Below are 27,178 nucleotides of genomic sequence, written 5' to 3' on the forward strand. Positions count from 1 at the left end.
AAGTTTTGGCCTTGTACCACCTGCTGTTACAATGGTCAGTTTGTTTGCCACAGTAAAGGCTCATAACTTTTGTGGTTTCTCAATGCTATATTTTGTACATACACCTTAGTTTATGTCTTGCTCAGATTATTCAGTGATTTTGCAATTCCAGCATCTTATATAAATCTCTCTCTATTTTTTGTATTTTTCTCAATCAACTTGGATAATCACTTTGCATTGCCTAATTTTGCAATATCATGCACATACAGCAGCTCACAAACAGCACACAAGCAGCAAGACTCCATGAGCATTTGGTAATAACTGCAAGTCAGTAGAAGTCCCCATAGGTTTACAATTATTTTATCAGACACATCAGACTTTATTTTCAGCCTTCAGACTTTGTATCCTACCCATCTCCTGTAATGCCCAAGGCACAGCAGCGTGTGGTACAATACCAACATGCAGTTCCTGTCAGCACTGCATGGTTCACATCTAACTGTTACAGATACTATAAAGAATACATTAGATCTTTATTCCCGATATAAAGATCCGTTAGACATCACCCAACCCATAAAATGCCTCAGCTGTACCCAAAAGAAGGGCTGACTTCACTATATAGCCTTTCCATCTCATCAAGGAAACCGTGCCATGAACAATGCTCATATGCTATTCTGACAATGGCATTTTGCTGGTTTTGGCTGGGGTAGAGTTAATTGTTTTCCATAGCACCCGGTGTGGGGCTGTGTTTTGGGTTTGTGCTGAACAGTTTTGATAATTCAGGGATGTTTTTGTTATTGCTGAGCAGAGCTTACACAGAGACAAGGCCTTTTCTGCCTCTCACCCCACCCCAGCAGCGAGGAGCTGGGGGGGCACAAAGAGTTGGGAGGGGACACAGCTGGGACAGCTGATCCCACTGACCCAGGGGATATCCCAGCACATAAACCTGGGGGAAGGAGAAGGGAGGGGGGACATTCAGAGGTGTTTGCCTTCCCACGTCACTGTTGCACGTGATGGAGCCCTGCTGTCCTGGGGACGGCTGAACACCTGCCTGCCCAGGGGAAGTGGGGAATGAATTCCTTGGTTTGATTTGTGTATGTGCACGGCTTTGTTTCACTTATTAAACCACCTTTATCTGAGTCCATGAGTTCCCTCTCTTTCACTCTTCTGATTGTCTCCCCCATCTCACCAGGGGGCCATCAGCAAGTGGTTGTGTGGGGCTTTGTTGCCAGCTGGGGTTAAACCATCACAGTATTTTACAAAAAGAGACAGAAGTAAAAGAAAAGTACCTCCAATGCATCAGGAAATTTTTCATGGAAGAACTGCCTTTACCTCTGACTTTTCATACTGTTATGACTCATAAAGTAGCTTTCTGAAGGACTACACTCCACAGGAGAACCTCTTCTGTAGCACAGGTGCTCAGTTCATAACATTTTGAGAGAACTGGTAGAAGGTCAAGAAGCCAGTTATAACACCGTTAGATATGAAAAGGGCTGTATATAAATTCCCCAACATAAATGCATAACATTTTAGTAATCTTTTAAAATTGCAATTGTGACAGGCATTTTAAATAAAATATCAAAAATCAAGCAGCGTTTTTGGTAAGATGAACTGTTTAAAATACCAGACAACTTTCTGTTGCTGGTGTATAGGATGAGTAGAAAAGAAAATCTAGTCTCTACATTTACCAAGTGATGTGGTAAGTTTTAGTCAGTCAAGGTTTTAAGCAATGAAATTCTATACAGTAATAGGGGTTTTCTGCGTAGTGGTTAAAATATGTTGAAATTATTCCACCTATGTTTATTTCTCAGTTTTATTTATGGCTTAGTTTCAATTATCTCTTTTAATTACTTTTCCCCCAACAGCTTATTTCTGTGCATTCAATAATAAGTTTAGGAGTTCTGTCTTTTTGAGGATCTGTAGTTACAGGTCATCCTGAAGGATTTCTGCACTATTTCACTGTGCTTATTTAACTTAAAAACGAACACTTCAAAGAAGTCAGGAATATTTTACTATTAAATCACACGTGTTTACTGAGTTTGCCTTTGGAATTGCAAAACCTTTACGATGTTACCAGCTGATGGGTTCCCCAGCGACGGCAATCTTCGAGTTCTGATCAAAACTTAAAGAAAGAGCAGTAACTAGTAATTTTAGAAAGTGTAAAACGGCTGACAAGAGTGACACAATGCCACTACAGACCCTCCTGGATGAAGCAGCAAAACCCTCATAAGCATCTCCGGGGGCCATTCCGCGAGTGAGGAGCAAGCGCTCGGTGCGGTAGGTGCTGTGGGAGCAGCAGTTCCCTGGCCAATGAGCTGGAATGCTCCGCGGGCACATGGTTTACGCCGCTCAAAATAACTTGGGACCTGCAAACTGACAAATGCGATCGCTCCGGTGGTGACAGGTTGTCCGGCTCCTCACAGCCATCCTCACAATAACCAAGGTTAACTTCCTTCGCTCCATGGACTCCGAGCCGTTTCTGTTCCTGAGGACTTGAAGAATTCCCTCGCTTCCGTAGCTTTAACCTCACACTTCTGGATAATTGTCGCTGCTACTCACTGCCAGGGTTGGGCAGCAACATCTGGAGGAATTGAAGAAGGTAATCCCTCAGCTTTAGATTGGGATACATTATGATTTTGCAGCAGCGTAGAAGAGTTTGATGAGCATGTATATTTGAATGCTAATTGTAGCTGGTAAGGTAAATATAGGGGACAAATAATTTTTAAAGTGACTGGTTTAAATTATGCTGGGGCATGTGCATTGCAGTGAAAGAGAAACAGTGTTCTGCAGCATTATAAAGGACTTGAATAGCACTGGTGGGGTTCTCAAAATCCCTTGGAGCCAGTCTGACTGCTCCAAAGAGTCAACAAGATTCTAATGACCTGAAAAGTTCCTTGTGGGACCGTGTTCTTCGTCTCGCTTATCTTGCCTCCACGTTCTGAAACATTTGTGTTCTGGTATTCAGCCTTAAACAAAATTGCCATAATCTGGAATTCCTTCTTAAGCAAAATCAAACCTAATTTAATGAGGTCCCCATAGTTAAATGCTTTCTATTTATTTATTTATTTATTCTGTCATGTAAAATGACTCCTGTGCTATATTTAGTGCAGGGAGATCTGCTCTCTGGATTAATGTACACAACAGCTGCAGAAACAGTCCTGCTAGAAGGGCATAGCTCTCACCCTTGAGCTCTCACTATCTCCCTTGCTCTCTTTCTCTCTCTCAGAAAAGTATTTGACTGTCAGTAGCAAATGTTTGGCCCAATATATTGCAACATTAAGCAGTAATCAGAAGCCCATATTTAGTTTTATCAAATAATATGCCAACGATTGACAAGACATCAGAGTAGCTCTTGAGAGTATGTCAATAGGACATCATACAAATCATGCTAAAGACACTGATTACTTTATCAGTAGCTCTGTTTTGGTCATGAGGTTTACATTTGTGAAGATGCTCCAGAATTTAAGAGTGAAAACAAAATCAGCAAATGTTAATGGTACGAATTCATAAACTTCAACTCTGCTCTTCTCCCTCTCCTACACTTCCTGAAGGTTCCTAAGGTCAGGTCATTTCTTTGCGTTTGTCTTTTTTTTGTTTGTTTGTTTGTTTTTCAAAAACAGCTAACAAATTTAAACAGTAATAGCAAGCGTGTTAGTTCCTATAGCTGAGCAGAATGATATTTACATATTGAAAATTATTTCTGGTCAATTCAGGAGTTAGTTAGGTCTTGCATTTGCAGGAGTACCAAACACAAAGGGGAACTGTGTGCTCTGTGCTGATTTTTTTACCCCTGTGCATTCTTTAGAGATTTTACAGCAGTTCTTGCTGTGGTACTGAAAGAATGTTTCTCATCAACAGCTGCTGAGAATTAGCAGTCTAGGTATATTTGCTCATAAATACAACATTAAGATAGTTTGTTAAAAATTTACACAATACCATAACTGCAATTGGGCAATGCAATGTCAACTGTAACTTAAATCACTGGGGGGGGGGGAAAGAGAAAAAAATCAGTTTACTTTTCTGTTTAAAACTTCACTGGTTTAGTGCTTGTTTTCATAAACAGGAATAGTCTAAGGGATGGGAAAATTAATTCCGCCTAATATAAATCTCATTTAAACATTGTAGTTTAAAAATATGATTCAAATGTGAAAGCTTTTATGTTACAACTTTCTGAGGGAAAGCCAATGAAAAGGCATGACAAGGACAGAACAGTGGACAAAAAGAAAGAAATAATGTGAGGAAAGGCTTGTTGCCTGTTAGTTATATTTTTCCATTGAGGATTTCTGTATGTACATTCAGCATCAAATTGTGAATCTCTGATGCATCTTTTTTAGCCTTTCATATAAACTTTTTCCCATGTGGGCAATCCCTGAAGGAAACTGGACTGTACACGTTACTTGAATCAACAAAAACTTGTCCTACGTTACAAGCACTTAAAGTACACTCAGAACTTGTCTTGACATCTGAGGTCTGGCTGCACAGTTCATTGGGAGAGGAGGATGGAGAAGCATCCCAGGCAGGCCTCAAAGACAGCCATCACCTGTCTTCATGTCTGACCTTTTAATTTAAAAGTCAGCTTCAATTTATTTGTTTCAATTTGATGTTATATGGAGTTCCTTTAGGATATTGTTTACCTTGCAGTTCAAGGAGATTCACTGAGGAGGCAAACAGAGTTTGAGACATGGCATAAAGGGTCTCAGTTCTCATTTTGAGAACTATTTGGGGACAATATTAATTATGAAAAAATTAAGACTTTTTGTGATAAGAGTAAAAAAAAAAATCATTATGTGAGAGTATGAAGGAAATGTTGAAAAAGTTAGTGAGTGTTGAACATGCTTTTTCCCTGAAGCAGAGTTCAGTATTTTCTACTGCTTAGGGTGTCCAATACTGTAACAGTGAGGCCATGGGCCAGGGCAAGACTCCAAGTGCACACAGGGTTCTTGCAGTGTCTGTTGCAGAGTAACTTGGAGAAAGGATTTATCCCATCCCATTTCGGAGGGATTTTGTTTCCATCAGAAGTTGTTACACTCCTGAGCCTGGAGGCTCTCTATTTTCCATATTTAATCACATTACTTGGAAATGGGAGTTTAGTTATCTGACTCGAACGGAATTCAAAACCACTAATGTATCTAAAACAGAAAAGTACATCCCCTTCTTGTACACAGCTTTCCAAACACAATTTTAAAAATATCTTACATTCACACCCCCAAACACACACAGAACTGCTAATCTTAGTCCTCTGCTCCAGCCTAACCTTTCCTGTGTCTGGAGTCTCAACGTCTGTCTCGCAGCAGCTACAGCTCGTCAACCGGCAGTAAGGAAAATGGTGACAATGGCAACTGCTACATGAGAATTCCTGCAAGCACAGGAGAATGTGATTGTGATCATCAAACATCTGCAAGGCAGACCACTTGAGTCATCTCTTAGCTTGTTTTTCACAGCCTGTAATCATACAGTTGAAAGACTTCATAACAGTCTGTAGGTAAATGCAATTTATGTGCAATTAAATTAATGGTGAAGTGTATATAGCCTCTGATATCTGCTAAACTTCCCAATTTCCAACTGAGCTGCTGGGCACACAGTGTCTTGCTGTGTAAAGCTAATAAAGGTGCCTCAATGCAGAGCAAGAAGCAGCAGTTTGAGAGCTGTTCTGATGCTGGGTTTCATACAAAAGCACTCTCAGTAAAAGTAATGATAGTTTGAAAAACTAAGACAGGAACAACATGTATTGACCAGAATTTCTAACTACAGCTGAAAGCCAAAGACGTTCAAATACTTTTTGCATTAAATCTGCTATTTACATATAACCTGTTTATTATGACACAGAAGGGGAGTTTGAAAAAAACATCTTCAGGGCATCAAGCATTTGAAGCTGTCTCTCACCAAATAAAACAGAGATAGATCAGACATATCTGGGATTCTCTTCAGCTTTGCTGAGATTTCACTAGTGCTGTTTTCTTAGAAAAAGCTCAGATTCTTTCAGTGATGACTCAGCAATGAGTCTAACAAGCCTCAAACAAGAGGAAATGAAAGTGTTTGGTGTTATGCTGTGCAAGATCCTTGCGGTGCAATTTTCCTCCCTTCCATGTAAGGATTTTCGGGTCAAACCACTGCCAAAACAAAGAGTGGCAACTAATTCTAACTTTGTGAATATTTAATCCTAAGGATCACTTGGCTAATAAGAGAACATTGCCATAAATATGAGCTCTTGGAAACTCAGTTGGCTAATGGAAACTGAATTAGTAGATGGAAGAAGTTCACGGAGTTAGTTTTGTTCGTGGCATCCTCCGGTGCCTCTTAAGATAACGGGTGCCCAAGGTGACTCCTTGTGTCCCATGAAAGCAAAAAATGTTGCCCTCAGTGCACTGGTTTGGTGCTGTAGGTTATGAGCTAGTCAAGAGCAGAGAACTGCAGGCTGCTGGAATCAGTCATCACATTTTCCACCCTAAATAACACCAGTTTAGAAATATTATTTGTAATTAGCACTGCAATTCGTCCCCTTGATATGGATTCATCACGACATTTTTCCAGTCAGCTTTCATTGACACCACAGACACCTACTGTGTTTTTACTAGAGTTTGTCCTTCTTACTGCTTTCTCAACAGAGTTTTCTGCAGTTATCTGCACTTCTCTGCTCAACAGAGGCACCTGCAGTTCCTGCATACATTTGGCCAGCTCCATGACCTGGTGTGCTGTGCTGCTGCCCAGTGCCAGTGTCCTGTGCCACTGCACACAGGGATGGTTTCTCTGCTGCTACAGAGACAGTTCTGTTCCAAAGCCCCAGTCAGGAGAAGTTAAAGGGAAGGCTCAAGACATGTTGAGGCCAATTCTACATCTCAGTGTAAACAAAGAGAAAGACTGAATTCAAGATCTTAAGTTTGAAGCTTAGATTCCAATTTTGGCTATAGAAGGGCTAAATTATTACTAATTATCATTAGTCAGATCTGTAATAGGATAGTTGATCCTCTGGTTATACCTTTTCACTCACAAAAAAGATGGTTTAATAGATATTTGAGAAAATATATTGAATTCAGAATTACTGCCATCTAGCCCAGAGACCCTCTCAGGCTCTATGCTGGGTCTCCTTTGAGTAAAAGCTGTTGTTCCCTGACTGTGAAATGCAAATGGCTCAGCTTACCCAGTGCTTCCCTCGTCATCAGCTCTCTGTAGTCCTTGGATAGTACAGATCCTTGTAGGAAAAGAGAAAAGAAAAAGAAAAAAAAAAAAAAAGAAAAAAAAAAAGAAACCAGACATCTCTCAAGGCATGAGCAAGGCAGAATTAATGGGATTCCCTGGTAGCCTAACAGCAACATTTGCTGAAACTTAACACTTTCCATTTAATTAAAAATACCATATAATTCAAAATATTTTAAAAATTCAGTAGCCAAGCACTGCTACATTTGATTAGAACCCAACTTCTTCCTTACTAAAAAAAAAAAATTAAAAAGTTATCTTCTATTCAAGGTGAAAATAGAGAAGAGTTAGATATAAAATTCTGACTGAAATGTTTAGGGTGAGCTCTAAAGAAAAGTGACTCTCTAAGTAGTAAGAATTTGGCATCAGATTCATTCTCATGAATATCTTGCTTCCCAACACAAGAAGGAGAATTCTGCTCCCTTCTACCTCTTCTGCTTCAATGGGCAGAAGGAAGGAAGCTGTTCCAGGTCCTTTGCTGGGGAACTGTTTTTCCCCTTTTGCTATCAGACAGTGGCTTCTTCACTGCACCTTTTTTTTTTTAAAACTAGAATTATAAAACTATTTTGCCAATCTAAACACATCTTTGAGAGTATCTCCTTATATTGCAGTAATACTCCTTAAGCAAATTGGCAGAAATTATTTCTTTTGTGTTACAATGCTTTGTTCAAAAGACGAATAGAAGATATGCAAGACCCAGAACGAAGTCTCAAATAACCACACTGAACAAACACTTGCTTTATAAGGGTTACCTGCAGAAAAGCTGCACTGTGATAAACAACCTCTGTTCAAATGGCACTTAAATGAGAAAATCAAGCAATATCTGTACAACAGAGGAAAATAAAACCCTGAATAGTCTCAGTTGGATAATTTTCATATATTCTTTCAACAAAATCATTCTTTAAGTCTTAAGACTTCAGTAGGTTTTGATCACACATCCTTCCCTGCCTGCCTGTCCTCCTTAGTGCGTCCAGTGTTCTCTAAAGACCTGTATCATCTTTTTTCAGTGCCTGATGGCCTTTACAAACACTGAGATGAACTGAGGATGTGCCACTCTGAAAGAGTGGCCAAGAAGTGTAGCAAGTTAAACTTTGCCACCATGTGAAACACGCGCTTCTCCAGCCATATAAAATACAGCCTTCCACTGTGGCATCTAAAGCTGCAAAGAGCTGGGTGGTATAATCCCAGTTAGAGGGGTTAGCAGGGAGCTGCTTCCCGCAGAAGAGAACTCTGGGAGGCTGCACATCCTGTAACATCCTGCTAAAGCACACACTGCTCTCTTCTTGCAGGCTCAGCCAGCAAAAAGAAGGGGCAGAGGAAAGAGCTGCTTCTCCCCTGGCTCTGCTTCTCCCCTCCCGATTTTCAGCAGGGAGGAGGCTCCAGGGGTGCACTTCATTCATGGCACAGGTCTCACTTCCAGTCTGTAAGCGCCCTATGTTAGAATATATTTCAGCCCTTTGGAGTTGAAACTATAGCTTTAGCTGTGACCTTTACAGCACATACTATGTGATCAGCACATAAACAAGCTAATCTAACCCCTTAACCATATTCTGCTTCAGTAAGGTGGCACAGCTGCCTAAGAAGTTAAAGCTGAGCAAGCAAAAGTAGTATCCACGGAGCAGGAACTTTAAGCCTCTTTGTATTCTTAAGAGGTTAAATTACAAACTCTGTCCAGTCACGGAACAGCTTACAACATTATCTCGTGTGGGCTTCCCAAATCAGTGTTCTCTATGTGCCACAGCTCCACTGAAACACTGTGCCAGATAATTCAATGCCAAGTGTTCAATTAGGATTGCAGACTCTGGTTCACTTGCAGGGACTACACTGGGTGCTTAGAAGCATATAATTTATATGGCATTTTATTTATTATTTTTTTACAGGCAAGAACTTAGCAATATTTTGGTTGGGTGCCTTTGCAGTCTTACTGATTTTCCCTGTTTCATATTACAAAAACAAAGCAAAATCAATAAATCTAAAATGCCAGATATTTACGTAATAAAAAGAATTTCTATATAACAAATCAAAGAAGAATATAAAGAGTTTAAATTGGAGCTTTCTTTTTTGTAAATAAGGAACAAGGGCTGTCACTCACGTTCCAGGATGAAATATTGCAGCAGTACGAGATATTATCAATTCATTTTTTTTACCAGCTTTTTTCCAGGGACAACTGTCCTGCTAGAAAAGCCAAAAGCCTTTTACAGCAGAGATACCTTTTTTAATTTTCTTTCTCTGGCAACTTCAGCAGTTACATAAGGCTATGAATGGAAATGGCCAATGCCAGGGCATGGATGTTCCCTTCTCTTGATGCCACGACACAAACAGAACCCTCTGCAGTGCAACAAACCAGATACCTTAGAGCAGGAATATTTGAAACCATCACAGCAAGACTTGCCAGGCCATAAATGAAGCAGGAGAGAGATAATAAGCACTGCATATTCTGAGAGACTGACCCAGTAAATAGTCATGCACTTGCTTCAGTATCTGTGAGATAACAGCTCTCTGAAAGGTGATAAAGGGCAGTCATTTGTCTTCATACTTAGGCCACCTTAAGATGAGTGTGTTAACAGGATGCCTGAATCTCTCTGCTTTCATAATGGCTCTTGTGGAAATGAAAGGGACAATATTATGCAGACCTACTTGCTTCAGTATGGAAAGGGATTCTTTAGCTTTGCTTATCAAGCATGCAGGTTAAGTATAGGCTTTCTAATACAGTCTTCTCATGTGGTATATTTTTCTGAATCAGGATGACCTAAGATAATGATTTTGAAAACCCTGCAGTACAAATTATGTTTGTATCAAACCATGACATAGTTCTTTACTTTAAATAGCTTATTAGAAATAATGATGAATTTAAGAATGTATAGAACATTTAGCACCAGTACTGCCTCCTATAATGCAATATCTTTAGGAGTTTTAAATGAAAAATTGTCATTATTGAATATTTTTGTTCTTTTTCCTTCCTTCTCATGTCCCTCAAATGTTTTTGAGGGTTCATTTACTTGCTATTGCAGTGCCTTTCAAGCTAAATTTACTTCATTTAAAAGTACTGTTATTCTCTCACAGCTTTCAGTCCCTGAAATATCCAACACTTCACCTGTCTGATGAGGTTGTTTCTTAGCTAAATTAGCTCCCTTGGTCAGACCATGGTGCTCATAATGCCAAGGTCACAGGTTCTGTCCCTGTACAGGCCATTCACGTAGGAGTTGGACTTGATGATCCTTGTGGGCCCCTTCCAACTCAAAATATTCTGTGACCATCTGAGATTTGACATTGAAACTCAGTTAACAGCTCTGTAGTTGAAGTTTTGGCTGGAACAGAGTAGAAAATACCACACTTGCAGTTCCTTCAGCTATGTAAGGCTGCCTACAGCAGAAAGTGATAAAAGATGAACTTCACTGGGTAAAGGCAATAGCATCTGGCAGTATGCACAGAAGCAGGCCTTTAGAACAAGGCCATACTTACAATTACTTCAAGTATTACAAGTATTCAGTGCTCAGACAGTTTGACAATGTTGTGTTCTGCTTTTCAAAAGCCTGTAATTGTGTGTTCAATCAAAAAATTTGATAAGGTGTGGTCCTATCTGTCCTTTTTGTTGGCAGCATGCAAGACGACAGTTTAGAAACCTCAACTTCTATATCTCAGCTTCTGAGAGAGAGTTATTTAGCTGAAACTAAGCATCAAGGGAAGAGTGAAAGAAGCAGATCAGAACCAGTTTCTCATAATTTCCACTATGGCAACGCTTCTGGTGATTCAGATGAGGTAGCTGCTCAAGATGACCTTCCAGATCTCTCTGCCTTTTTGAGCCAAGAAGAGCTTGATGAAAGTGTAAACCTAGCAAGACAAGCTATTGATCAGAATCCACTGGAAACTAAACAGGATGAGCTTCAGGTACAGTCACAGCATCCCCCAGAACAGCTGAACAACCCGGGAAAACACAAACAAATGGCCCAGTCTACAGCTTTGAAAACATCAGACAACGGCCTGCACTCCAACTTTTGTCAGGACCATATCAGAAATACAACGGGCTCCAAAGGGAGCTCTCAAGATCTGAAGAAACATCACGTCCCCTCTGAATCAGAATCCAAAAAGGAATTCCTAAACAAGGCAGCAGATTTCATTGAGGAGCTCTCCTCACTTTTCAAAGCTCACAACTCTGAAAGAATAAGACCCCGAACATGCAAAAACTACAGGAGTAAGATTGATTCCAAGAATAAATCTGCTCAAAAAGGTATCTCTAGCCTGTCTCTCACATCAGAAAACAGAGAAAGACTTTCCATTCCAGCATCTCAAGACTTGGAAAACAAAGCAGAAAAAACATTTGAACAAACAGATGATCAACAGGCAGCAAACTTGGAATCTGTTAATCAATTAACAAGTGCAGAGCTAAAAACAGAGTCAGAATCTGCATCTGTATATTCTGATGAGCCTATCGGACAACCACCACGCTTTACTCAGAAACTGAAGAGCAGGGAAGTTCCTGAAGGAACCAAAGTGCAATTGGACTGCATTGTGGTAGGAATACCAGCACCTGAAGTCAGGTAAACATATTCTGCACTTGTCATTTTGTATGTCTGTAATGGTAGGTGTATGCCTTCCTCTGTCCAGATATTTTGATGCATGAGTTTCAGTAATCTGCAGCAGAAATCTCCTGATCTTGGTTACCAAAAACTGATTAAGAAAAAAAATTGCTCTCTACAAAAGGTTGTATATATTTTCAGACAACGTATTTTGGGACGTTACTTTCTTTGAATTTTAGAGTAATGCTTTTAATTAAATTAAATTAAATGCTTCCTTAATTAAAAGAAAGTGTGGAGTCCATAGTGAGAAATGTTAGTTATCTTTATAGAAATCAAGCCTGATTGTGTAAACCAACTAAAAACACCAATGGCTGTGACACCTCGTGCTGATGCTTGAAGCTATCTGAGATGACAGAACAGAAACCAAAAACATCCACACATGAACGGAGAGGAAGGAAGTTCATTTCAGTTATTACACCAGTTATAACCAAAAGCAGCTCAGTTCTAATCCTGATTCTGACACAGATTCTGCTGAGACCTTAGAAAAAACATTTCTGTTTGATCAAGTATAAGACACCCCTGTTAATTGTCACTTATTCATGATGGGTGACTGCTATTTCTGATATTTCTTTTTTCACCAATATCTATGAGGATTTTGAAAGTCAAATAAGTAACACTTGAAAACATCACTGGAGATGAAAGGAAATGTGACAAAGGTACACACATCAATTACATCAATGAAATGAGAAACAGATTACTCTAACTTTTAAATTTATCTTGAAAATTCTTAGATCTCATCAGCATTTCTATATCTAAATTTGTTCACAGAGAGCTCATTAGTCAAATTTACCTCTCGCTTACAGTGGTGGAATCATATTTCCTTTGCTGGGACTGTACCAATCCAAAAGAAAGGAAAATTCTGTCCACCTTTTAGAGATGTACTATACATATTTGCATCCTAATATCTGAAGTATCACACATAGATATCCTTAGTCAAGGTGGCTGCCTATTCTTTTATAGGCATTTTAGAAATCTGTGTTGCTTCTCTAAATATTGAAAAGAACTGTTTGCACCTTCAACATCTAACGATTTGGATCATTCACAGGTGGTCCATATTTTCTAACTGCACTTCTACTGCAGCTAACACCTTTTATCATCTTTCTTACCGAACTAATAGGCACAATCATCAAATGAAAACTATCTCAATGTCCAAATACGGATGCTCCAAAGATTTTTGTGGTAAAGAATCTTTGTTTTCCTCTCCCTTGGATTTCTGGCACACCAACTGCTAATTTTTCAGAAGGAAAAAGCATTTACAGTGCACCATTAATTACATAGGAAGAAGGATCTACAAGTGAATCCACTTGTTATGGACATCTTATCATGGAGGTGTGAAGTTGTCCAGTCCATGGGATCCCTGGACTGCAACTTTCAGACTGTTTTGCCCCACTAGTGCCTTCAGTAGGTTCTCAGTCCCTAACAAGACCTTGACCTGTGGTGCTAGACAGGGTCTTTCATGCATGATAGGAATGTGAACTTCCAAAGGACTAAATGATTTTTTTATAGAAGAGGAATCCGCTGTAAAGCTGGGGGAAATACATTGTTTGGGAAAAATATAATTTCTACTGTGCTTCATGTCTAAACTCACTGCTTTAATTAGCAGTTCTGAGGCATTCCCTTGGTGGAGCTTATGGCATTACAAATTCTGTATTATGCTCAGCCCTTAAACTCATAGAGGATTCCGACTAAAAGAGAAAACAATCCCAGAAATTTGGAGTTTTTTCTTAGAAAACAGACAGAAAATATCATCATCCTCTAGATATTAGCAACACTCTCTGAACACTTCGCTTGCATATAAAGACTTTGAGACTTGTTTCTCCAGGTATTTGCCTTGATAAAACTTTTTGATATTAAAAATGTCAGTAGGATCCCTGGATATGATAAATATTTTTTTCCTCTCTCATTGCACATAGTTTACAATGCAAAGAAAACCAGTGAAATAATCTTCTCTTATGTGTATAGACCTGTAGACAAACTCAAGCTGGCTTTCTTCATATTCAGAACAGAATTCAGAACAGAATAGAAACTGAATTGCTTGTTTACAGACTGTACTCTAGTGCACAATGTTAATTTTATTTATTTCTCCAGAAGGCCACAACCACAGCTCCTCATGATCATGCTGTTGACACACATAAAACTAACAAGGTGTTCCTGCCATCTTTAGGTGTTTAACAACTATCTGAATTAGAAGCTGACACTATAAAGTCACTGAAGTCTTGCAAGGGCAGATTGGAGAACCCAGGAACAATGGTTCAGCCAGTGGATTATTCAGGGCTGACCAGAATGCCTATACATCCAACTCAGGGACCACTTGATTGCACAGAAAAGGATGATCGGTATCTTTGTAAATTGGAGCTATTTTTGTCACAACAAAACTGAAGTTTTTCATCAAGATTTCTATTTCAACAATTGATTTTGTTCATTTTTATTAATAAAACAAGCTACTTATGTGAATGACAGTCAATACAGGAGCTTCAAAACACTTCTATATAATAAGCATCCACCAGATGTAGCAAAATAGGGACGGGGAGAAAGAAGTCCCATAGGGAAAATCAGTGCCAAGAAGGAAAGCTCAAGAAAAAGATCAGGCTCAGCTTTCAGTTTCACAATTTAAACCAAGAAATAAAAGACAAATCACAAGGAGTAACTCTGAACTCTCTCTCCCCTTGTGTTTGTGTGTGTATGTACCCACTGTATTATGGAGAAGGCTGGGAATGTTCATTGCTTGAACAGTTTCCTGATCACAGTTATTTGTTAACAAAACTTTTGTCCTGTTCATCCAAGATTCTTTCAACTCCACTAATGTGTAGGAGTAACACTAAGAAAGGGTGTAAAAAATATCACTTGCCTGAGTGATAAATGTTCACATGCTTCCAGTGATCTTGGCCTTTTTAGTCACTGTTACAGCACAAGGAAACCAGAAAATATAATGTACTTTGGGGTATGTGTTCCATTAACCTTGGGGACCACAAGAATGCAGGATTTTTTCACTAAAAATAGTGCTCATCTTCGACCTGCTGTGTAAAGCTTCCAAAATAGTGAAGGAGGCATCATGTTAGCCATAGTTGTGGAACTGTGACCAGAACCAGGCTCAGAACAGGCAACTGTCTTGCTTTGAGGATAACAGTTTTCCAAGGTTTGTGGTGAGTTAGTTCAGCATCTGTGGAGGAGGGCAAGGAGAGACGAATTCTAATAAATAAGAAATAAAAATATCATCAGTCCCAGTACAGGGCTGACTGGCAAGGTAGTAACTGATGAAAGAAAGCTTAATCACCTTTGACTTAAAATAGGCTTCCTAGCCACAGAAAGGAATCCAAGGTGCATATATTAAAGACAATTGCAATGTAAAAGTGATACTGTGGGAACCCAGAGCATTGTGAAACAAGAACAAGATTCAACGAGCTCTGTCATGTAGTTACTCAGTCAACACTAGGAGCAGTCAGATGGTTCAACTGATGTAATGGGGATTATAAGAGAAAAATTAGAGATCTGAGATTCAGAAAAAAGCTGATCACAGGGATGGAAAGGACTGGAAATATGAAGGGCAGATACCATGTTTGAAAGCAAGACAGTACAAAACCAAATTGATGTAAAAGATGGTGTAAATGACAATCATGATGGATCAGGGCCAAAATATCATCGGCAATGATGAAGCATTATAATTCACAGGCACAGTAGGTAACTATGTAGCATGTATGAGGGCTCACTGAGGGACAGAAGATTGAATGAAATTGGGAACTGATGTGAAATATCAGATACATGGAAAGCTAAATCCTGCCTGGCTGAATACAGAAAGACCTGTCCAACTGCTTTTTAAGATAACTCAGCTTTAGTGTAACAAACCCACAAGTCTGAGGAAGCTTGTGAAACCTACCTGTCTAGAAGTTTTGGTGAAATGTTACCCATTTTTCAGTCTCATCAGCTGAATGCAGTGACACAGAAGAGATGGGCAAAGATTAATACCATAGTTTGTGCACCTCTAGGTAGCTCAAACTTTAGCTCACAACAAAAGAGCACTACTACAGTTATGGATGATTGCTTTACTCTGACTATACTGCGGGTCAGAAATGAGCATTAAAGAGAAATGTGTAGCATATTTCCGAAGTGCCAAAGGTTTGATGACCTCCCTCTCATGCTTCCCTCTCCAGCTCTGTTTCTGTGTCAGTAATGGTAGGTGTGACAGTCACTCCTCTCTGAGGAGAGCACTCCTTTTCCCCTCAAGTTCAGAGGTGCCTACATTTTTCCAAACGGTTTGGCACATCACTCCTAGGTTAATTTTACTTATGAATCACATTGCATGGTTTGGCATACACAGCTATCCTGGAAGTGTCATGAGGATTTGATGTTCTAAAAACAGGCTACATGTCATAAGTTTTCCATGAAAACATTCTTTAACGTAGCCACACAAAGCTTAAAAAGTGCATTTTAGTGCTCTTTTGTTTGAGGAGACCTGCAACTAATCACTGATTTTTAGAGGCTCTGAAGCCACACAAGATGAAGATATTCCTTCCTGGCTGCCAGATGAAAACCTTTATCTGGTTTAGCGCTCCAAGCCTAGAGCCAAACTCCTCTTACATGCAACTCCAGTCACGTCAATGGATCAAGCCCTGGGATGAATGTGGCACAGTGGATGTGCTCCATGTGTAGCTCCCTGGCGTGAGGAAGCTATCGTTGCAATCCATGGCAGGAATGAAATGTCAGTGACAGAGGCTGTTGCTACTTCAGTCATGCCATGCATCTCAATGTCAGAACTCCCCTTGGAACTGACATTTCGCTGCTACCACGTACAGCGTTATCGTGGTAAGTATAGAACCAAATGTTAACAAGCAAGAAGTAGATATGGCCACACCGAAGATTTACGTGAAGATTAACTTCACAAGAGACAATTGCTTTTCATTTATAAGCATTGCAAACAGGTGACGTGCATGTAACATGCTCTGCGTCTCAACCTAATCTCAAAGTATTTGAACATTATGCTGAAAATAGTGACTAAAGAACACACTGCTTAGGAGAACTAAACACAGGTTTGAAACAGAAGTTTATTCGTGAAGCTGTAAATCACTTATGTTGCAAGTTTGGGACTAGTGAAATGAAAAACTAACTGCAAAGCATAGAATTAACTCAATCCTACTTCACTGTTTGTTTGAGTCTACTACTCACGTACTACTACAATAATTGGGAAAATTAGCTTACATGGTGTTTTTAAACTTGCTTATAGGAAAATAGAATTGTGCCTCACAAAAGCATGCGATACAGACTTACCTCTATACAACACAACAGGTTAATTGGAAAAGCAGTAGTAACACAAGGAGTTCTACCTTACTGGTGATTATATCACAGCATTTTGTGCAGTGTGTTTTGCTCTCTGTGTCACTCCAGTGAGAACCACATTCAAGTGGGCACAATAATATAATATCACTCTACTATGTAAGTTATTTTAATGTTCTGGAAAGATGCTGCTGAAAATGGGATCAAATTCTAGAACCCGGGTATTCTCTTTAATACTTATTCATATCTGCTAAAGCTAACATGCTAAAACAAGGCTACAATATAAGGCAGAGGCATGAGGTAGGTGTATAAAAAGACATGAGTAAGTGCTGTGACTCACATCCCAAAGTACACAGTTGCCTACATGAATTACACACCTCAAAGGCAGCTTGTACATTCATATACCAAATCTGTGCTTGTAGTCATAAAACTGTGCATGAATCTTAGGTCTTCTCTCCTGATAATGTAACTATTTTCAATTACCCCCAATTGCAAACCTTCAAAACAACAGTAGAATAAACCATATTGTAGATAGAACGTACCTGACATGTCTAATGTTTCTAATTATTAGTGGGGAAAATTACAGATTTGGGCAAGTCATTATGAGCAAAGTTTAAACTGGGTGTAGCTGTTCCTTCTGTTTGAAGAGGTTTATTTTAGAGCATCTGACAGGACTGTGACAGAATATGAACACTACAGCTCAATCAGAAAAAGCTAGAAAAACAATTATTTCTAAAGGAAAAGTATTTTGAATGGAAGTGTAAACCAGTTCTTTCAAAATAAAGATTATACAAATAAAAAGTAGTATTTTCAAACTAAATATTATTGAAGAACCATACAGTCTAATCTACTAGAAAAATAATGGTAATGGTACTGAGACAGTGAAATCCTTTAAAAAAGAGGTAGTTTGTAAAGAATCATTTTAACACCAGTGATTTCACCTTTTAAAAATTATTTTTAGGTGCTGCTTCACACCTGCTGAAAAAAGTCAAAGAGAATGGTAGATAAAAGCAAAGATGAAAAGATAAAGAGAATAGTTACATACTCCAGAGAAATAAATGAATATACCTACATGTATATATTCACTCTGTTCTTACATTCCCCCCTAAGTGTCTGCTTTTGGCCACTGTCAAAACCTCATGCTGTGAGGTGGATCTGTAGTCTGAGCCAGAGCACTCAGTAAGTTCTTCCCCATCTTTTGACATGTGCCAGCTCACCTGGCACCCTAGGGTATGTGCTGCTGTTATTACTCCCTTTTGTATGAGGACAGCTGTCTCTTAAATTTCCAAAGGTGCTGCATTTTGTATGGGTTTGGTCAATATCCAGAACTCTGTTCACATCTGCACTGCAAAGAATCTCAAATGACTTTCACTGAGCTGTGAGAAGTAGCATGAATGGCTGCTGAAAGTTACTCTGCAGTAAAGTGCTGTCCTGGGCAGAGCATCCACTGACAGAGCATCCCTCAGAGCATCTCATTTTGCCCACCAGAGTGGGAGAAAACCTAGCAAATGAACTATGTTGGACCTTAAATGGCCACCAGTTTTATCATCAGAAAGCCTTCAAACATTGTCATCCTAGTTGTCAAGTTGTTTGCATTGATAAACAAAATTTCCTTAGTGGTGTGGCTCAAGCAAACATCTGTGGCAATTTAACATGCAGCTGTAGCCTCCTGACTGCCCAGTCCCTTCTTTTATGGTCATTAACAGCTACCAAAAATGATATATAGGAGAATCTGTACGGTTCAGTCATCCTCAATCCTTTATGTGGTGTCCTGGCACAAACCCATTTTCATTAGACCAGAAGTGGAGCAGCTGGGCCTGAGAATACATTTGAACCTGCCAGCCTTGCTCCAGAGGGAGAAAGCTCTAGCAAAGAAGTCAGCATCAGGGCTTTAACATTTTAAAGTCCTGCTGGCAGACCTGCAAGAGCTCATCCACTCCTTCTTTTCGAGCCCTAAGGCTCAAATGGAAGAGAAATCAGTAACTTCAGTTGAAGTTCTCAGCATCGTGTAGGATCCATTCTGCAGTGCAGGAGCTTCCCTCTGGAACAGGCAGACCTGTCTGTCTGCTTTCCAAGCTGCATTTCCAAGTCAGTTTGACTGTCCAGGTATGGATTACACTGATGTGCAACTCCAAGTGGAGCAGGAAACACCCTGTCTGCTCTGAGAAAGCCGTGTTGGGGGGCTGGGACTGACGGGGCACAAATGGGGCATTGTTTATTGCTCAGCTACATAATCAACATTGAAATTTTAGATCTGTAGTCCTTAATACCTCATGGACCCTTTGAGGCTCCTTTTTCAATTCTGTATTATACTTTTATTGAATTCTGGTTTTCTGCTGGTATGGACTGTCTTAGAAATTACTTTTTTTTCCAATATATTAATTCAGGGCTTTCTTCATGCTCAATTTGTAGCATAAACTGTTGTTAAAAAGTTGTGCAATTGAATGGTTAAACAAATTTATTTATTCATGTTTTTCTAAAATATCTGAGATGGAAATGTATTGAAATACCTTATAGTACAAGGCAATAAATACTAATTATTACAATTTATTACTCCAAAACCTATCCTTATCCTTTCCACAACAATCTTATTTGCTGTAGTACCACTCAAATGTTGGCAGGTCCTTTTCCCAAGTTACCATGTAAGATGGATGAAACAATTATTATTTTTTTAAAAAATCAACTGAATAAAAAATGTTAGTAGTATGACAGCCCCCACTGTCACATGCAGAAGTTGCTTTACTAAATCACATGTTATTAAGAAAGTCATAGTAAGAAAATACAAAGATTTTTATGTAGTTTTATATCTGTCTACATTTATAAGAAAAGTTACAGTGAAGACGAATGTGCTTTAGCTTGGCTTTTTGAATCTAGCTAGTTACGTACAAATACAGGTATTTCTGAGTATTATCCCAAACATTTAGCTCTGGATCTTGACAGATAGCACTACACCTTCTGTATAAAACCTAGATTGTCTTATTAAATTGGAATTTGGTTCTGCAAACCCACCTGATTTTTCTCTTTCTGTTCTGCCTTGTCTGTACTGAAAAGCAATAGCAATCAGGCCAACATATTCTTGGATGGGTGACTGTGTTTAAAAGAGGAACACAGCAATATGATACAGAAAAGAATTCAAGGTGCAGCTGTCTCACTGGCTGTTCCTGCATGCAAGTGCCTCTGTATCGTAATAGATCAATTCCCTTACTTATGCCATCTTTTATAAAAAGCAGATTGGGTTAAATATATGACAAAACAAAGGGCAACACTATAGTAAATTTCAGTCACATTCTGAATTAACATGAACTTTGGAAATACAAGTTTCAGGTAAAATTGTTTACTTACAGTGGGGTTTTTTTTGCTGCACTTCAAGCCACAACACAGATCTGAATGTACCTTAAGAGAAATTCAGAGCTGGATTGACAGTGTTCCAAATTCAGAGCTCTTCTACTCTATATTGAATAATACGAAATTTATAAATATTTTATTCCTATGACTATTGATTCAACACTTGCCTGCAGCACTCTGTCAGAATCTTCAGGCTAAACCTGCCAATTTTATCATCAGAAAGACTTCAAACATTGCCATCCTAGTCGACAGGTTGTTTGCATTGATAAACAAAATTTTTTGCCTTGCAGGTGGTACTGTGAAGGGAAGGAGCTTGAGAACTCACCAGACATTCAAATTATCCAGACAGGTGATCAGCACTCATTGATTATTGTTGAAGCTTTTGAGGAGGACACAGGACGTTACTCGTGCTTTGCTTCAAACATCTATGGAACAGACTCCACTTCTGCAGAGATTTACATAGAAGGTAACATTAGAAGTGGTGCAGAAATGGATTGTTGAAATTGGTCACACAGGATTAAGATACAATTACGTGTCTTGTTTGCTAACTGTGTGATAGCTTTGTCACGAAAAAATACGTAGCAGGGAGAAAACACTTTTCATCATTATTACCATCTTCATTATTTCCCTATAAAGCACCATTCAGAAAAGAGACTGCCCTGTACATGTTATTTTATTGTGTCGCTTCCCAGAGATTTTATATATCTCACTGTAAGATCAAGGTCTAGAAATATTCAGATTCTGATGCCACCTTGTATTTTTTATCTGTGGAACTCTACAGAAATATAAGAACTTAATATTTGTGTCTAATTCTCATTAATCCCTTTTCCCTACAGTCACTATTACAAGTTGAACATAGGACCCCTTCCTCTTAACCCTTTATTGGGCCCTGTAACCAAAATAAATATGCCATCAATTTGGTATTTTACTTGCCCAGTAGATGTAAATAAAACAGAGTATATATCTGCAGATTTAGATGTCTTCTTTCTCCTTATGCTTTCTACTACACCTACTGGGCCTAAGAGAAGACTACTTATATTTCTTTTTAACACTTTTGTTGGGTAAGATTTTAGATTGCATCCACCATTTGCAGGACTACAAATTTGAAATGAACACAGAGGACATTTTTTTCCATTCTCAAGCAGAGAAATAAACCACGAGCACCATCACTGGCAGCAGTGGGACCATCACAAATTAAAGCACTGCCCTACTTAATACAGGGTGGATTTTGTTCTACTGATGCTTCTCTTTCACGTCTCTAATCTGACAATGAAATGAAGAATCCTTTTTTAGGTTCTGCACTGCCCCTGACACTGCTGGGAGATGTCTGTGCTTGGCAGGGATTTCCTAGCTCTCCAGACAGAGGCCAAGGTCTGCTGTTACCTGGCTCAGTGGATGCTGGAGGGAAGCCATGGCTGACGGAGGTGCTCACTGGCAGGAGCTGCAGAGAAAATGCAAATTCCAAGCACAGGGAAGGCTGAGTCAGAAGTGTAAAATGTCTCAGTAAGACAGCTGTTAGTAAACTGAGCTATTATCTTCTCCATATTGTGCTACAAGGCTCTAGTTTGAGAATAACAGTTATGATTCAAGGTCTGTTTTTTAACTTTTTTTCCTTTTGAATGGTAGTATCAAGTGTCTGAGAAATGAAAGCTCTTCCTTGATTCACAACAACAACTACAGACTAAATCATAGAGACATTTTAAAGAGAACCTGAGGAAGACCCAGGTATACATTCACTCTTGGATGCTGTTTTCCTTATTTCAGTTGCACCTCATCCCAAATTTGCCCCATGTCAACAGCAGTTCTGCATCTTGCACAGTGTCCAATGCTGGTTCACTTCCCCTGGAATGTGATCTTTTGTTTTGGCACAGCTTTATAATATATATCCATAGAATGCTCTAGAGGAAGTCTGATTAATGGTTTGTATCATTCATAGATAAACTTCAAAAACCCCTCTGCTAAATGTTTGGGTTTGGGTTTTTTTAATTTTTTCATAGGAATCTCTTCTTCTGACTCTGAAGGTGAAATCACCACAAACGAAATGGATCAGTAAGTTTAAAATCAATGACATCTTGCATACTTTTTACCATTAAAAAACCTCATAAGTGCAGACCTTTCAGTTTGCAACCTCCAACACGTTAGGGATCTGTTTAGGATTTGTTTGGATTGTTTGGGCTGGGTTTTGTTTGCATGCCTGTTTGTTTGATTTACAAATAATATGGACCAAACACACATATGTTCGCTTGTGTCTTCAATTTTAGATTAAGAATTGAAACTTTAATTTTAAATATAAACACAAGAGGAAAGATGGCACCTTAAAGATTGAACTACTAAAATTAATTTACTAATCCTGAAGCCATTTGACTAGACCCATCTTAAATGCTGATTTTAGCATCTGACTTGGACAAACAGTGTAGCACAATTTCTCACATGAAAATACAGCATGTCATGAAGTTTTTGGCAGAATATGGGTACAGAATAATTATTTAGATTTAAGATAAGGAAATTAATAGATATGCACTAGAGTAAACTGAAATGATGGTATAAAAGACTGCTTAATTATAAAAATAAAATATGTCAGATATCATCTAAAACCTGGGAAATAGTTTTGTTTTTCCTAGATGAAATCCATCCCCTGATCATTTAGAATCTGATCCAATCTCTTAAAATCAACAGTCTTTTAGAATCAAAGTCCTTCTGTTAACCAGAAAGCGAGTCAGAGTGGTGGAAAACTAAAATAATCAGTCTTTTATTTTTAACTCCTTTGCTTTCAATCCCAAAAGTAAACTGTTTTATACAGAGAAAATCTTAACCAGATAGACATGCACCCTGTTGGCTTCATCCATCATTAGGGAGCATTATGCTCATTACAAATGTCAGTTTTTAAAATGCAAAGATAAGACATTTGCAGTTTGTTTGACTAAACACCTCAGGCTGACAGCAAATCCTGTTGTACGTGATTTTAAGTTCAAAGGCATAAAATATTCTCCACTGAATTGGTTTATGGAGTTTGATAAATGTAAGGGTTTAATATAAAACTTAAGATCAAGAAGATCTGAAAGGTTTGGGGATGAATTGCTAAGTTTTCCACGGCTCTAGTTCAGACTTGTCTAACTGTCTCAGGCATATTTCCTTTCACATTCACCTCATCAGGTGTCAATGTAGCACTGACCATGATCTTGACCACCTGATGGCTTCTCTAAATTACTTACCTCGTTAAATTGTGAAGTAATTTTTTTCTGAGATTAAAAAAAAATGCTGCTCTGCCATTGTGGTCCTCAATTGATCACATTATGAAAGATCAGGTTTGCGTATAATGAAAGTGTCTTCATTTTTCCTCAGCTTCCAGCTGCCATCACACGAATCTGAACACTGTAATTAAAGGGAATTAACATGAGAACAGGTGCTAAAAGAAGTTCAAAAGAGAAATCAGTGATCACAACAACAGTTTTATCTTCACTCTAAGTGAAGATCTTTCCTCTGTTTTAAAGGTCGGGCTTCCTGTGGGAACCTGGGCACCTCAAATTGGATAAAAAGACCATCTCTTCACTGTTTGCATTATTTCACTTGGCCATAGAATTAAATAGGGTCAACTCTTATAATCACACATAGACACAGCCTGGAAGTGAGTAGGTGCCAATCTGTACACTATCAAAATTGAGGATATGTTGGTCAGAAAGCATCTATTGTTCAGCAATAAATTATTGAATCTGTACCAAGCAAATCATGGTATTTTCATTATCTTATAGGCCCAAACTTTCACACAAGGGAAACTAGCACTGTCCTCTGTGAAACCAGCACTGCTTTCTCATGCTGCTCAGGCTGGGTTAATCCAGGCCATTTATTGCATTTGGGGTGACTGAACTGGGGTACTAGAGTGGACAGATATGCAGGCTGGCTCTAACAAAATGCAGCTTTACCCAGGAGCACGTGGAATTCAGTCCCAGAAGTGAGGCTGATATGTGAGGTTGATATGCAACTGAGACAGACATAACTAAGGACACACACACACACACAGAGTTCTGCCTTCCTGTCAGAGAACTTACTCTTGGTTAATATTTCACAGCAAACCAAGGACAGCAGACACCTCAGTGAATGCAGCATCCCCTGCTGTCAGAACTGCAACCAAGCATCAAGAAACCTCCAAGGCACCACCAGCTGTGATCCAGCCTGTGTCTGTACCTGTCCAGACTGTGCCAACATCAGTTAATCCGGTATGGGAGACAATACAGGGAATTTCAAGGACAAAAAGCAAACTCTTATAAATCACAGACTGACTCATTCACCTTCAATAGCAGAAGCCTATAATGTTTTTCTCTCCCTTGCTACAGAACTCACTTGAAATCTTTTCCTTTCAATGAAACTTATTTTAAGCTAAATCATTTCACTACTATGTTTACTTCATATGTAGATATACGTGTTTGCCACATAAGATTTCAATATCCATATCAAAGAGTTTCTAATTAATGTTAGCATACATTTAGAGTCCTTTTTGTTGCAAACTGTCAGAATATTCACAGCTGTGAATTCTTTCCTGATAGGAAAGAGGAGCCATATTTCCTTAAAACTGAAATGTTCATGAGAAACTCGCTTTACACTACTTTTTGAAAGTTTACAGGCCAGAATTAGGTGGTAACCAATAAACAGATACTGAACAGGTGAAGGAATGCATCTTTACTTTTTACTACAATGAGAATAAGCCTCTGAGACATTTCACCATTTAAGAGAAGTTGCTTAAGTCAAGAGTAATAGTTATCTCAAAAAATCACCACTTTTAATCTTGTTGGTTCATAAAACATCACCTATGTAAATTTGGCTCTGTTTCCTGAGATACTGAATCAGTAATTTTGCTTTTCTGGGGCAACTCTTATTTCACTGAAAGGAAAAACTCTATTAAATAATCAATCTAGAAAACAAAATTTTCCAGGAGAAGAATAACTCCATTCTGATTTCACTGAGTAGGATCAAGAGGGTGATATCTCACCTTCTTAAATGGTTTGGTTTAGGCAAAGGAAAAGGATTACAGTAGCAGTCACACACGTGACAACATTTCCTTCTTAACATCCGTAAATATTTTGTGAGTAAGGATTTTAAAAACAAAACTACCACCAAGCAGCCAACAAAGGTTTGCCTTAGGGAATTATTAACAAAAGATGTCACAATATGCTGCAGTGAAGTTTTCCTTGCCAAGATGGACTCGACTAGGCAATAAAGCACTAGCAGCATTTTTGCTGTTATCCCATCCAGGATGATCACCAGCAGTTGTCCACAATAGAATTTCTATTCATTGCATTAAATATTTTGCTTTGGACTTCACCTACTTCTCCTGTATATGGAAAAATAATGTCTGTACACCTAAACATCATCTTGTGATGTTTTGCAACCTACAGGCCCAAAGCCCCACTAACTATTTACAAGGACTGGATGGAAGACCTATAATTGCTGCTCCTGTATTTACAAAGGTAATTTGTTCTATGACATGTTTGAAAATTAGAGGTCAATTAACTGTAGAAAGAGATGATTAAAAATTTCTAGCTATCAAATGTAAAAAAAGGAATTATGCATTTCTGAAGTCACTCAAAGATTTAAGTGGCTTTATTAAATCTTACTGAAATCAGTATTACTTCCAGAGCATTAAGGCATTTACTGACTGTCTATTCATTTTCTCTATTAGATGTTACAGGATATTTCAGCTTCTGAGGGGCAGCTTGTTGTCTTTGAATGTCGGGTGAAAGGAGCTCCTTCCCCAAAGGTTGAATGGTATAGAGAAGGAACACTGATAGAAGATTCTCCAGATTTTAGGATATTACAGAAAAGTATGTTTTCTGTGTGAAAGTATTGTGTCTAATAAAATATAGGCAAGCAAAAAAATTGCTAACATAGCAACCCTGTGAATTTCTTATTACAATGGTAAGAACCACGCAAGCTGAATTTATGGCAATAAATCTGGGTCCCAGAAGCTCAAACTGTGAATGAATTGACCAGCACCTCACAGGTAGTATTTGCTGAGACTCCCCAAACTCTTGAATCGTTTTGCCTTCTGCTTTGATTCCTTTGCCACTTCAGTGTCCTCTTCTAATTCAGCCTTACTTCCACTGTTTTTTTTTGAGTTTACACCTTTTATGTAGAGTTCCATTGCCTGTAAATCCCTCACTTTTCAGGTAGGTAACTTTATAATAGTGCTTATGGGCAGTAGATTGCTTATTTATCCACAAAAGTAACCTGATGTGCAGGTTACCATGCTGACACATGCACATGTGTGCACGTGATACACAGGAGGTTGTAAACACAGACTTCTCTGGTAATTTTCAAACGCAGTCAAAACATTTGCAATTTTCTCGTAAGTCACTGGAATGTTAAAAATTGAGAAAATTCAACAGAAATTCCTTCAATAGGACACTAAACCAAACCTCAGGGAAACAATGGTTCATCATAACATGGTTTTGCGCGTCTTAGTTTCAGAAATTGTCTTCAAGATAAAGTAGTACTAATATTGCAAAAAATACTTCTTGCAGAATTTATTTTCATAAATTCCCAAAAAGGTTCCTAAGTGTTCACATTGTTCAGTGGCTTTGACATGCCATTGAGTAGAAGGTTTGGCTGTCTCTACCACCCCATAAACAGAAAACTGGATCAAATTCCAGTATTCCATCATATTGAGGAGTCAAACTTTATATTTAGTACTTAAAAAAATATATATATTGGCAAAAGCAAATATATTCAGTCTAATAATTCTGCTCTTCTTCCCTTTAGAACCACGATCTATGGCTGAACCAGGTGAGGATCATCAAAAGGCTCGTGATTTTTGCATTATATAA

At 38.7% G+C, this 27,178-nt stretch overlaps 1 protein-coding gene across 2 annotated transcripts in view; it reads left to right on the top strand.

Moving 5' to 3' along the window:
• The window catches only part of MYPN (myopalladin), a 68,080-nt gene that overhangs the window by 8,818 nt on the left and 32,084 nt on the right, over positions 1-27,178 (top strand). The window contains exons 1-8 of one of the 2 annotated variants that reach the window (XM_032694180.1): positions 2,316-2,575; positions 10,770-11,708; positions 20,651-20,826; positions 22,358-22,409; positions 24,427-24,574; positions 25,751-25,822; positions 26,035-26,176; positions 27,114-27,137. In XM_032694180.1, the coding sequence (XP_032550071.1) occupies positions 10,771-11,708; positions 20,651-20,826; positions 22,358-22,409; positions 24,427-24,574; positions 25,751-25,822; positions 26,035-26,176; positions 27,114-27,137 (1,552 nt within the window). In that variant the 5' untranslated portion in view covers positions 2,316-2,575; position 10,770. Of the gene's footprint in view, positions 1-2,315; positions 2,576-10,769; positions 11,709-20,650; positions 20,827-22,357; positions 22,410-24,426; positions 24,575-25,750; positions 25,823-26,034; positions 26,177-27,113; positions 27,138-27,178 lie in introns of those variants that run through there. The other variant, XM_032694181.1, reaches the window with a different exon arrangement.

This window comes from Chiroxiphia lanceolata, chromosome 8 (assembly GCF_009829145.1).
Source record: "Chiroxiphia lanceolata isolate bChiLan1 chromosome 8, bChiLan1.pri, whole genome shotgun sequence".
Lineage (NCBI taxonomy): Eukaryota > Metazoa > Chordata > Aves > Passeriformes > Pipridae > Chiroxiphia > Chiroxiphia lanceolata.